The 13752-nt window shown below is 58.4% G+C and overlaps 1 protein-coding gene across 5 annotated transcripts in view; it reads left to right on the plus strand.

The window, feature by feature from the left end:
• LOC117895040 (spectrin beta chain, non-erythrocytic 5) overlaps nt 1-13265 on the plus strand; it is a 34406-nt gene extending 21141 nt beyond the window's left edge. For 2 of the 5 annotated variants that reach the window (XM_034802417.1, XM_034802416.1), the window contains 7 exons: nt 66-3039; nt 3252-3391; nt 3455-10964; nt 11032-11362; nt 11419-11541; nt 11642-12007; nt 12653-13265. In XM_034802417.1, coding sequence (XP_034658308.1) covers nt 66-3039; nt 3252-3391; nt 3455-10964; nt 11032-11362; nt 11419-11541; nt 11642-12007; nt 12653-12906 — 11698 coding nt within the window. In that variant the 3' untranslated portion in view covers nt 12907-13265. Of the gene's footprint in view, nt 1-65; nt 3040-3251; nt 3392-3454; nt 10965-11031; nt 11363-11418; nt 11542-11641; nt 12251-12652 lie in introns of all 5 variants that reach the window. The other 3 variants (XM_034802414.1, XM_034802415.1, XM_034802418.1) reach the window with 3 other exon arrangements.
• Nucleotides 13266-13752: the final 487 nt, after the last annotated feature.

Below are 13752 nucleotides of genomic sequence, written 5' to 3' on the forward strand. Positions count from 1 at the left end.
GAGTGTGGAACACAGTCGAGAATGGCAGTTGCTAAACGTTTCTGTTTCCGTTTCTGTTTCGGTAGATACAAGGAACGCAGCGAGATCGAGGCCCTGTACTTCACTATCAACACTCTGCTGAAGGCGTTGAATCAGCCGCCGTACAATCCGCACGATGGGGTGATGGTCAATGACATTGAGAAGGCCTGGCAGATCCTCGAGTATGCCGAGCACAACCGCGAAGTGGCGCTGCGCGAGGAGCTGCTGCGGCAGGAGAAGCTCGAGCAGTTGAACTACAAGTTCGAGAAGAAGTCGGTGCTGCGCGAGGGCTACCTCAAGGAGATGATTCAGGTGCTGTCCGATCCGCGCTACCTGCGCCAGGTGGATGCCACACTGAAGAAGCACGAGGCCATCTCGGCGGACATACTGGCACGCGTGGAGCGCTTCAACGACCTCACGGCCATGGCCAATGAGCTGGAGAAGGAGAACTACCACGGCAAGGAGCGCGTGAAGAAGCGCGAGCAGGAGGTGATGGAGAAGTGGCGCAAGCTGCTCGAACTGCTGGAGAACCAGCGCCTCAACCTCTCGCAGATGAGCAATCTGATGAACCTGCTGCGGGAGATCGCCAGCACCACGGAGTCCGTGCGGGAGCTGCAGCAGCAGTTCGCCTCGGAGGATGTGGGCCCGCACTTGCTGGGCGTCGAGGAGCTGCTGCAGGCGCACTCGCTGCAGGAGCTCCAGGTGAACACGTACGGCGAGACGCTGAAGCGCTTCAATCGCCAGGCTGTGCCCTACAAGAGCTCCGAGCACAAGGACGCCGCTGTGCTGGCCCAACGCCTGGGGGAGCTGGAGGAGGCCTACTCGGAGCTGATCAGACGCTCGGCCGATCGTCGGGCACGCCTGGAGGAGGCGCGCAACTTCCATCACTTCATGGAGGACTACGACAACGAGGAGAGCTGGCTGGTGGACAAGCAGCGCATCTGCAAGACGGGCATCACGGCCAAGGACCTGCGCGCCGTGCTCTCCCTCCAGCAGAAGCACAAGGCGCTCGAGGATGAGATCAAGTCGCGCAAGCCCAAGTCCTCGCAGATGTCGGACGCTGGCAAGCGGCTGATCGGCGAGAAGCATCCGCGCTCCAGCGAGATCAAGAGCCGCATTGATTCCCTGGCGGAGCACTGGCAGGCCCTGGAGGCGCTGGTGGAGGTGCGCCGGCGGCAGCTGGAGGATGCGGCCGAGGCCTATCAGTTCTACACGGACGCCAACGAGGCCGAGTCCTGGCTGAACGAGAAGATGGCGCTGGTCAACAGCAAGGACTACGGCAACGATGAGCCCTCCGCCCAAGCGCTGCTCCAGCGCCACCGCGACCTGCAGGGCGAACTGAACGCCTACTCCGGGGACATACTGAACCTCAACCAGCAGGCGGACAAGCTGATCAAGGCTGGCATCTGCACGCTGGAGCTGACGGCCGCGGAGCCCGAGCTGCCCGACGTCGAGCAGGAGGAGTGGATCAATGAGACGCGCCTCGTGCCCAAGGAGGTGTGGGAGGACGAGTGGGTGGAGAAGTTGGAGCACAAAAAGGTCACCGAGACGAAGATGCTGCCGCACGTGCGCTCGCAGTTCCCCTTCGAGGGGCAGGGCATGAAGATGGAGAAGGGCGAGGTGATGCTGCTCAAGTCCAAGACCAACGACGACTGGTGGTGTGTGCGCAAGGACAACGGCGTCGAGGGCTTCGTCCCGGCCAACTATGTGCGCGAGATCGAACCCCGCCCCGTGGCCTGCATTGTGCCAAAGGCGGAGAAGGTCAAGTCCCTGCAGAAGGTGAAGAAAACCATTCTCGTGCGGCAGGTGGTGCCCGTGAAGCGCATCAAGCCGGTGAGCGTCACGCCCAAGCCGCTCGTGCAGCGTCGCACCTCCACGCAGAGCATCAACGAGAACGCGGACAGCGTGGAGAAGCGCCAGCAGCGGATCAACGCCACCTACGACGAGCTGCAGGAGATGGCCCAGAAGCGGCACGCCCTGCTGGAGGACTCCATCCATTTGTTTGGCTTCTACCGCGAGTGCGACGACTTCGAGAAGTGGATGAAGGAGAAGGAGCGCATGATCAAGTCGGACGATGGCGAGGGCGTGGACAATGCCAAGCGGAAGTTCGAGAAGTTCATCACGGACCTCTCCGCCGCCTCGAAGCGCGTGGAGGAGATCGACGGAGCGGTGGACACTTTCCGGCGGCAGGGACACTCGCAGCTGGACAAGATCATTGCCCGCCAGCGGCAGATCCATCAGATCTGGCAGCGCCTCAACAACGCCAAGGCCCAGCGCGAGAAGAGCCTGGAGGGTGCCTCCAGCGTGGAGCTCTTCAATCGCACCTGCGACGAGGCGAAGGTGTGGATGAGCGAGAAGATGCTCCAGCTGGACACGGCTGTCATCACGCCCGATCTGCGCACCGTCCAGGCACTGCAGCGTCGCCACCAGAACCTCGAGCGCGAGCTGGCGCCCGTGGAGGACAAGGTGAACCGCGTCACGTATCTGGGCAACTCCGTGAAGAACGCCTATCCCGCAGAGCGGGACAACGTCAACGGGCGGCAGCAGGAGGTGCAGGACATGTGGCAGCAGGTGCAGCAGCGTGGCAACGATCTGCGCAATCGCATCGAGAGCGAGGTCGGCCAGCAGATATTCAACAACAGCGCCAAGACGCTCCTCGCATGGATCGACTCGGTGAAGGATCAACTGAATGCCGACGAGTCCGCCCGGGACGTGGAGACGGCCAACAATCTGCTGAAGAAACACAACGACTTGGGCGACGACATTCGCGCCCACGACACAGAGTTCGTGGAGGTCATTCAGCTGGGCAAGCAGCTCTCCGATGGCAAGCCAGACATGGCCGAGACTGTGACGCTGATCGAGCGGCTGAAGGCCGAGCAGGATGCCATCCACAGGGGCTGGGCGGAGAAGCAAAAGTGGCTGCTGCAGTGCGTCGAGCTGCAAATGTTTAATCGCGAGGCGGACAAAATTGATGCCACCACCAAGAGTCATGAGGCATTTTTGGAGTACAACAATTTGGGGGTAAGTTAAATAAACAATAAGAAAATCCTTCATGCGCCACCTGTAATATCAATTCACCTTGCGACTGCAACTTCGATTGTCAAATATCGATAGTTTCGCACCATCACTATCTATATGTTCCAAGATCACATATCTAGCACAACTGTTATCGATAGCTGCCAACGCGCGTTATTTGAACTGCCCATCTAAATGCATTTTTGTTCCACTTTCAGGCATCCCTCGACGAGGTGGAGGCCATACTGAAGCGTCACTTGGACTTTGAAAAGAGCCTGATGGCCCAGGACAAGATCCTCAAGGGTTTCAGCGACAATGCAGACAAGCTGATTGCCAACGATCATTACGATGCCAAGTAGTAAGAGATTATCCTAGCTATCGTTTACATTTGCACATCTCTAATCTCCTCTTGCACTTGCAGCATCGGCGATCGACGCAATCAAGTGCTGGGCAAACGAAAGGCCGTCAAGGATCGCGCATTCGAGCGTAAGCGTCTGCTGCAGGCCTCCAAGGACTACAACAAATTCGCCGCCGAGGCCGATGACCTCAAGGTGTGGCTGCAGGACAAGACCAGAATTGCGGGCGATGAGAACTATCGGGACCTGAGCAATTTGCCCCGAAAGCTGCAGAAGCACAAGGCCTTCGAGCGCGAGCTGCGCGCCAACGAGGGGCAACTGCGGAATGTCAACAAGGATGGGGAGGATCTCATTCAGGCCGGAAATCGCGTGCCCGAGGTGGAGTTCCGCGTGGCGGATCTCAACAAGAAGTGGAAGGATCTGCTGACGCTGTCCGAGGACAAGGGCAGGAAGCTGGAGCAAGCGGCCTCGCAGCGGGAGCACAATCGCGCGCTGGAGGATGCCAAGAAGAAGGTGGACGAACTGGATGGGGCGCTCAAGAGCAAGGACGTGGGCAACGATCTGCGCAGCTGCAAGGATCTGATCAACAAGCAGCAAATCCTCGAGTCGGAGATCACCATTTGGGACCAGAAGGTGGCCGAACTGGTGTCCACGGGCGATGACATGGCCCACGAGGGTCACTTCAATGCGCAGAACATCGAGGACGAGACCAAGGAGCTGCAGCAGCGCTTCAAGGACCTGCGCGATCCCACACAGCAGCGCCGCGACAAGCTGGAGGAGAGCCTGAACTTTCACAAGTTTGTGTTCGAGCTGGACGCCGAGTTCCAGTGGATCAACGACCATCTGCCGGCGGCCAAGTCCAACGAACTGGGCCAGAACCTGCACCAGACGCAGTCGCTGTACAAGAAACACAAGAAGCTGGAGGCGGAGATCAAGGGCCATCGCTCGATGATCAACAAGGCGCTGCAGGCGGGCCAGTCGCTCGTCTCGCAGCAGCATCCGGAGAGCGAGAATGTGGCGGCGCTGTGCAAACAGCTGGAGGCTGCCTGGCAGGATCTCGAGCAGCACTGCAACGAGCGCTCGCGCAAGCTGGACATGAGCCTGAAGGCCCAGCAGTATCTGTTCGATGCCGGCGAGATCGAGTCCTGGTTGGGTGAGCGCAACAACGCCCTGCGGTCCACGGAGTACGGCCGCGACCGCGACTCTGCGGCCAAGTTGCTCACCAAACACAAGACGATCGAACTGGAATTGGACACGTATTCGGGCATTGTCACGGAGATGGGCCACAGCTGCGCCGCCATGGTGGCTGCTGGGCATCCGGACAGCAAGGTTCTGACCGCCAAGCAGCAGCTCATCGAGAAGATGCTCAAATCGCTGCACAAGTTGGCCTCCCAGCGGCAGGGGCGGCTCATGGAGAGCCTCTACAAGCACGAGTACTTCCTGGAGTCCGACGAGGTGGAGCAGTGGATACGGGAGCAGGAGCAGACAGCCTCCTCGGAGGACTACGGCCAGGACTTTGAGCACTTGCAGCTGCTGCAGAACAAGTTCGATGATCTGAAGCATCGCGTGGAGGTGGGCGCCGATCGCGTGGACCAGTGCGAGCTGCTGGCCAAGAAGCTCATCGACACGGAGAGCCCCTACGCCAACGAGGTGGAGAAGCGGCAGGAGCAGCTGCGCACATCGTGGGAGAACCTCCTGCAGCTGTTGAACCAACGCGAACAGAAGCTGCATGCCGCCGGGGAGATCCATCGCTTCCATCGGGACGTCGCCGAGGCGCTGTTCCGCATCCAGGACAAGAACGCCGCCCTCTCCAATGAGCTGGGCAAAGACTTGAACTCTGCGCTGGCATTGCTGCGCAAGCACGAGGGCTTCGAGAACGATTTGGTGGCCCTGGAGGCACAGCTGCAGGTGCTCGTCGAGGACTCGGTGCGTCTGCAGGCCAAGTACCCCTCGAATGCGGTGGCCATTGCCCAGCAGCAGGACAAGGTGGTGGCTGCGTGGAATGACCTGAAGGAGCGTTCGACGGCACGCGGCGATCGCCTGGCGGCCAGCTCCGATCTGCAGACATTCCTCACGGACGTCAGGGACATTGTGTCGTGGTCCGCGAACCTGCGCGCAGCCCTCCAGGCGGAGGAGCACGTCAGCGATGCTGCCGGCGCGACTGCACTGAAGATCCAACACGATGCCATCTATGGGGAGATCGAGGCACGCGAGGATAAGTTCCGATACCTGAACGAACTGAGCGATTCGATGGTGCAGACGGGCCACTATGCCGCTGCGGATGTGGAGGAGAAGTGTGCCGCCATGCTGGACGAGCGACAGAAGCTGCACGCGGCGTGGAACAAGAAGAAGATCATGCTGGAGCAGAAGATCGATCTGTTCTGCTTCCTGCGCGATGCCAAGCAGATTGACAACCTGTCGAGCAGCCAGCAGGCCGCGCTCAGCAGCTCAGACTTTGGCCAGACGGTGGAGGATGTGCAGAACCAAATCAAGAAGCACGACGAGTTCGAGCGACTCATCCAGACGCAGGAGGAGAAGGTGGCGCTGCTGCAGGAGCACGGCCGGAAGCTGATCGAGCAGCGGCACTACGACAGCGCCAACATTCAGACGATACTCCAGGGCGTGCTCGCACGTCGCCAGAAGGTCAAGGATCTGTGCGCCGTGCGTCGCTACAAGCTGGAGGATGCCCTGCTCTATGCCAAGTTCGTGCGCGACTGCGCCGAAGCGGAGTCCTGGATCAGCGAGAAGCAAAAGAAACTGGAGGCGGATGCCGCCAACTATGCGGAGGTCACGAATCTCGACGAGAAGATCAAGAAGCTGCAGAAGCATCAGGCCTTCCAGGCGGAAGTGGCCGCCAATCAGGGCCGCATCAAGGAGATCCAGGACACGGGCGTCATTCTGCTCAGCAAACAGCACGAATCCTCGCCGGAGATCAAGCTGGCCATCGAGCGGGTGCTGCATGCCTGGCAGGGACTCCTCGCCGAGCTGGATCAATGCGGCCGCGGGCTAGAGGAGGCGCAGGACATTCTGGAGTTCAACAATCAACTGGACAAGATCGAGGCCTGGATCAGGGACAAGGAGATGATGGTGCAGGCCAGCGACACGGGCAGAGACCTCGAGCACTGCAACGCGCTGATGCGGAAGCTCGACGACGTCGACTCGGACATGCGCGTGGACGATCAGCGGGTGAAGCACATCAACCAGCTGGCGGATAAGCTGATCAATCAGGCCCAGCTGCCGGAGGACACGCAGAGCGTGGACAAGCGGCGACGCGACTTCAATCACAATTGGCGACAGCTCCAGGGAGCGCTCAACGCCTATCGAGCGCTGCTCGGCGGCGCCAACGAGATTCACGTGTTCAATCGGGATGTGGACGACACGGCGGAGCGCATTGCAGAGAAGGCGCTGGCCATGAGCTCGGCGGACACGGGCAGGGATCTGGCTGCCGTTGAGGCACTGATACGCCGCGAGGAGGCCCTGGAGCGGGACATGTCGGCGGTGAAGCAGAAGATCGATCAGCACGAGACGGCGGCACAGTTCCTCATCGGCAAGTACCCGGAGCGGGGAGCCCAGCACATTGAACGGAAGCTGGAGGAGCTCCACAAGTCGTGGGCCAATCTGCAGAGCCTCTCGGTGCGGCGGCAGAGTGTCCTCAACGAGGCCTACCTCGTGCACAAGTTCGTCTCGGATGTGCGCGAGCTGGAGCTGTGGGTCAACGACATGGTGAAGAAAATGAACAACGCCCAAGCGCCGTCCACCATCAACGACTGCGAGACGCAGCTGGAGCTGCACCAGGAGCGCAAGGTGGAGATCGAGGGCAGGGACCAGGCCTTTGTGGGTCTGAAGCAGCACGGCGAGCAGTTGTCCGGCAAGCAGCAGCCATCGGAGAATGTGAAGAAGTATCTCCTCGTGCTGGAGGAGCTGCACCAGACGCTGCATGAGGCGTGGAGCGAGCGGGCTAGGGACCTCACTGAGGCCCACCAGCTGCAGCTGTTCAAGGCGCAGGTGGAGCAGGTGGAGATGTGGCTGGCCAACAAGGAGGCGTTCCTCAACAACGACGACCTCGGCGACTCGTACACGGCCGTGGAGCGACTCCTGAAGAAGCACGATGCCTTCGAGAAGCTGCTCAATGCGGACCACGTGGACACGCTGCAAAAGTTCGCCCAAAGCATACTCGAGGGAGATCCCAAGGATGGGGATTTGATTCGCGAGAAGCTGGCGTACATTCTGCGGCGCAAGCAGAAGCTGCTGGAACTGTCGGAGGAGCGCAAGCAGCGACTGCTGCAGTCGCTGCAGCTGCAGGAGTTCCTGCGCAGTCTGTACGAGATCGACCGCTGGCTGGTGCAGAAGCTGCAGGGAGCGCTGGACGAGAACTACCGCGAGCCGAGCAATCTGCAGTCCAAGATCCAGAAGCACGCCACCTTCGATGCGGAGCTGCTGAGCAACAGTCCGCGCGTGCAGTCGGTGATTGGCGAGGGCGAGCGACTCATCAAGGGCGAGCACTTTGCCAAGGACGAGATTGCGCAGCAGGTGCAGCTCCTCGAGGGCGACTGGCTCAAGCTGAAGGCCGCCTCGCAGGCCAAGAAGGAGAAGCTGCAGCAGGCGCACGAGGCGCTGGCCTTCAACCGCAGCGTCGACGAGTTCAACAACTGGATGGACGACGTGGAGCTGCAGCTGTCCAGCGAGGACTACGGCAAGGACCTGGCCACCGTCAGCAATCTGCTGAAGAAGCACGAGCGCCTGGAGGCCGATGTGGCGCACCACAACGATCTGGCGGATCAGCTGAAGCTCAAGGACGAGCGCTTCTTCCAGGCGGACCACTTCCTCAAGCACGAGATCCACGAGCGGGCCATGGCCAGCATCAAGCGCTACAACACGCTGCACGAGCCCATCGCCATTCGGCGGGAGAACCTCGAGGATTCCCTTAGCTTGCAGCAGTTCCTGCGCGACGCCGAGGACGAGCTGCAGTGGCTGGCGGAGAAGCAGCTCATAGCTGGCTCCCAGGATCTCGGCAGCAGCCTGCTCGCCGTGCAGGGACTCCAGAAGAAACACAACGCCCTGGAGGCGGAACTCACCTCCCAGGAGCCGCTCATTCAGTCGCTGCTGCAGCGTGGCCAGCAGATGATCCGCGACAACCACTTTGCCAGCGAGGAGCTGCAATACAAGTCGGAGCTGCTGCAGAAGCAACTCCTTCAGCTGCGCGATCTGGCAGCCATTCGACGCCTGCGACTGCTGGACGCCGTCGAGAGTCAATTGTTCTACGTGGAGGCCAACGAGGCGGATGCCTGGATGCGCGAGAAGCGCCCGATACTGGCCAGCAGCGACTACGGACGAGATGAGATCTCCGTGCAGGGACACCAGAAGAAGCTGGAGGTGCTGCAGCGGGAGCTCACCTCGTTCCGGCCCTCCATCGACAAGGTGAACAAACTGGCCACGGGTCTGGTGGAGCGCAATCACTTCGACAGCGCCAACATCCAGGAGAAGAACGGGCAGGTGGAGCAGCAGTATGCGGACCTCCTGCGCCTCGCCAAGGAGCGCGAGCTGCGCTTGGGCGAGTGCAAGAAGCTCTTCGAGTATCTGCGCGAAACGGAGGAGCTGCACGAGTGGGTGGGCGACCAGATGGCCGTCACGGCCAGCGAGGACTACGGCGAGGATGTCGAGCACGTGGAGCAGCTGATGCTCGCCTTCGAGTCCTTCGTGTCCAACCTGAATGCGAACGAGTCGCGCGTGGAGGCGTGCCTGGAGCGTGGCGATCGTCTCATCCAGGAGAACAATCCCTACCGCAACTCCATCAAGGCCAAGCGCGACGAAACGAAGCAGCTGTGGGACGAGCTCAAAGACCTCGTGAATGCGCGGCAGGATGCGCTGGCTGGAGCCAAGCAGGTGCACGTGTACGACCGCGTGGCCGATGAGACCATCACGCTGATCCAGGAGAAGGACGCGTCGCTCATCTCGGAGGACTACGGACAGGATTTGGAGAGCATCCAGGCGCTGGGACGCAAGCATCTGGTGTTCGAGTCCGAGCTGGTGGGCATCCAGGGACAGGTGGAGTCCGTGCTGGCGGAGGCCGTCAAGCTGGGCGAGATCTACCCCGACGCCAGGGAGCACATCGAGGTGAAGCGCGACGAGGCGGTGGAGGCCTGGACGGACCTCAAGGACAAGACGACGGCGCGCAAGAGCAAACTGTCGCAGGCGGAGCAGCTGCAGTCGTACTTCGACGAGTACCGCGACCTCATCGCCTGGATCAACGAGATGCTGGCCAAGATCACGGCCCCCGATCTGGCCAACAGTGTGGCCGGCGCCGAGCTGCTGCTGGCCAGCACCAAGGACCACGACGCAGAGATCTGCGCACGCGACGAGACCTTCGCCAACTTTGCGGCCAACGGGCAGCAGCTGATCAAGGAGAAGCATTTCCTCGCCAACGAGGTGGAGGACAAGATCAAGGTGCTGCACTCGCGGCACGAGCTGCTGAAGCTGACTCTGCGCCAGCGGCGGGACATCTACGAGCTGAACCTGGACACGCAGCTGTTCCTGAAGGATGCGGAGATCCTGGATCAGTGGATCAGCAGTCGGGAGCCACAGCTGAAGGATGCCAAGCTCGGGGACTCGATACCGCAGGTGGAGGATCTGCTGCGACGCCACGAGGACTTTGAGAAGACAGTGGCCGCCCAGGAGGAGAAGTTCCAGGCCATCAAGCGCATTACGCTGCTGGAGCAGCTCTTCCGCAAGCAGCTGGAGCAGGAGAAGATCTCCAAGCGGCAGGAGAAGGAGCGCCAGGAGCGGGAGCGACTCGAGCAGCTCAAGCAGCGCGAGCTGCAGCGCCTCGCGGACGAACGTCGTCGCGCGGAGAAGCAGCAGGAGCATCGCCCGCAGCAGGAGAAGACGCCCATCTTCTCCACGCCAATGGTGACGATCTCCAGCAGCAGCACGGCAGCGGCAGGAGCAGCCACTGGGCCACATTCGCCGGCGGTCAACCTGCGGCCCACCTTCGGGGACGAGAACGAGCACATGGCCCTGCAGAAGAGCAGCTCCAGCGGCATGTTCGGCGATCGGCTGCGCCGCGGCTCCGCGGACGCGAACGTGAAGCGCGCGGAGAGCATGAAGGTGCAGCCGAAGCAGCCCAAGCGCACGCCATCGTTCACCACGCGCCGACGCGCCCAGTCCTTCCGCAAGAACCAGAAGGGCGAGGGCTTCGACCTGCCGCCCGTGGAGATCCAGGGATCGCTGGAGCGCAAGCACGGCCTGCAGTCGGGCGGCAAGAAGGCGCCCGTGCGCTCCTGGAAGCAGTTCCACACGGTGCTCTGCGGCCAGCTGGTGTGCTTCTTCAAGGACGAGAACGATTTCCTGCAGCAAAAGACAGCCACGGCGCCCGTCAACATTCTGGGAGCCAAGTGCGAGCGAGCGGATGACTACACGAAGAAGAAGTACGTGTTCCGGCTGCGGCTGCCCGATGGCTCGGAGTTCCTGTTCGAGGCGCCATCGCTGGACATCCTGAACGACTGGGTACGCAAGATATCCTTCCACGCTAGTCTGCCGCCAAATCTACAGCTCCTGAGCTACGACGAGTCTATGAAGGTAAGCGGGAAAATGGATCTCTGCTGGAAATCGGATTAAAAATGAAATTTCTTTATCTATTTTGCAGCAACAATCGAGCAGCTCGCCGGACATTAAGGTTAGCAGCAGCATGGAGTCGCCGGTGAGTTCGAGAAACTCTTCGCCGGATTCGCAGCGTCGCGCCAGCAGTGGCCAGACATTGGATGTGACAGCCACACCGCAAATGGCCTTCCTGCAGCGGCAAATGCAACAGCAGCAGCAGCAACAGACGTCGCAGCCCAGCTCCCCCACATCCCCCACAGTTGGAGGCTTCGATCAGAAGCCACCAATTCCGCCACGCGGTGCGCCGCCAGTGGCCAGCAATCGCCAGAGCCAGGAGAATCTAGTGGTGCTGCGCAATCGTCAAAGTTCCAGCAATGGTAAGTGGAGGAAGTCTGCCCAAAGGGGAAAGGTTTATACTGGAGTTCCTTTTCAGATCTAACTGATGGACGCTCTGCCACATTACCCGCCGGAATGACTGGAGTCCAACAGCAGCAGAATGGAAACAGCAATAATGATGCCACTGGACTGCAGCGCAACAGCGAGGCCAGACAATCGGGTGAGTGTCATGTCCAGCCATTAAGTGCGTTCCATTTGTCTGTTTGTCCCACAACAATTCCACAACACCCACAACACATTGTTCCACTCACAATCCAAAGATAATCCGCCGCCATTGCCAACCACGATGCCACCCGTTGGGGGCCATGGCCATGGCCATCATCAGCATCAGCACCAGCACCAGCATCAGGCGCAAGTGCAGCAGCGCATCAATGCCTTCAATGCGGCGGCCAGCAGCAACCAGCAGCAGCCGGACTTTTACAACAATAATCTGACGAGACAGCAGCACCAGCATCATCACATGTCGCCACAGCGGGTGCCCTCGTTGGGCACGGGACGCATTGATTCGACGCGCAAGTTCATCGAAATGGAGGCGGCACAGCAGTCGGTGAATGGCAGCCCCGCCAAGCGCACTGCCAGCTACTCCAACTCGAACTCCAGCAGCGGCGCGAGCAGCAATGGCAATGGTAATGTGAAGTCCACAACGACAACGAGTGTCAGTAGCAGCAGCACCTCCACGAGCAGTCGCACGGTGTGGCATCTAACGAGCTCATCGCCCACCTCATCGACCAAATCGAAATCATCAACCGGAGGTGGCTCTGGGGAGCCTGCCCCATCATCATCCATCAGCAATGCCATCAGTAATCCAAGCTACATGGGTCTGCATCTACAGAATAACAATAACGAATCAAGTGGATATGGAATCGGTGGTTAGAAGCAGTCCCTAACATTATTTTAACAGCAATTGGCATGATATTTAGTAGCTCTAAAGTAGATCCTAAGAATGGAATGTGGCTTATCTTTACTTTTTGTACCTTTAACTTTATCTTCTCTCTTTCTCTGTGTATCTGCATGCCTGTTTCTCTATAACTTTTAATGTGGAAAAGGTGCCTCCTCCTCTTCCTCCACTGTTCGATCGGCAAAGCTGACGCGTCGTTCGTATCTGCGCACGAGTTTGCAAAGTATTCAGCATTATCTATATATATTCCTCTCCCTTTTGTAGGCTAAGAAACACTTTCTGTTGCACCCTCACACACATCTATGCATGACTGATTACTCCACGCAGTTGTATTTGATTATCCATCACTCACACTCTTGTTTACGCTTCACAGGTTGGGGCACTACGCGCTTTGAGAGCAACCGCCCAGTGTCGCTGCAGCCAGACTCCATTAGCTTCTCCCGTGCCTCCGCCGAGAGCTCAAGCGAGAGTGAAGCGCAGTCCATATCCTCAGTGTCTGGGGTGAAGGGCAGCAGCAAGGGCACTAAAGAAGAGCGTCGCAGCGGCATGTTCCGCATCTTTGGTCGCAAGGGCGACAAGGAGAAGGAAAAGGACAAGCGGCGATCCAGTCAAGTGCCACCGCAGTGAAAGAGGCAAAGGCAAACCGAGCGGAGGATAAAAAGCATTACAAACTAATCAAAACAGACCGAATTGTTTTTGTATTTTTTATATAACGATAAAGATATATACCCCATAATTATTTAATTTGTATCCCCACACACACAACACACCCCCCACCCAAACACACACACACACTTTGCGCCAAGGGCAGTATATCTTAAAAGTGCAGTAACAAATTATGAAATGCCTTTACTTAGAGCTAAAGCGATTGAGGATCGATCGCTCTTACGTACGAGTATATATGTAGAAAGTCAATGTTTTAATTGCATTATAAAATCTATGTGTAAGTCTTGTTCGTTGTATGATTAAATTTAATTTTTCGTAAATGTTTAAATATCGATCACAATCGGACGATAAATAATGGTCAAATATATATTTAAACAAAACACGGCATACTTTTGGGGGGCTATTTATGGAAAAAGTGTGGCATCTTTTAGGCTGGCCTTTATACCACAAAATAGCATATAACAGCCATATCCCTGCGTCCTGGAGGTCCTTTTTGGCCTCAAACGATACGGGCTAGTCTTCCGCACGTGAGGAAACGTATCACATCCGGATCGCATGAGAAATTGCAAAGTTATAGAAATCATATCCTTAATCCTTGATGTCCTTGAAGCGAAACTGATTGAAAATTGTCGGGGCTGCTGTCCTGATTACGAAAAGGTGTAGCACGTCCAAATCGGACCAAGAATAGCCACGATATAGCATAAAGGAAAAAAACCAGTATTTTTGTATGGTTAATATCTCGACCAAATAGGGGCAGATCCTGGAATGACCTACTTTTTCAGGATCGTGAGGATGCAGACTATCGAT

Source organism: Drosophila subobscura, chromosome J (assembly GCF_008121235.1).
Source record: "Drosophila subobscura isolate 14011-0131.10 chromosome J, UCBerk_Dsub_1.0, whole genome shotgun sequence".
In the NCBI taxonomy this organism is placed as follows: domain Eukaryota; kingdom Metazoa; phylum Arthropoda; class Insecta; order Diptera; family Drosophilidae; genus Drosophila; species Drosophila subobscura.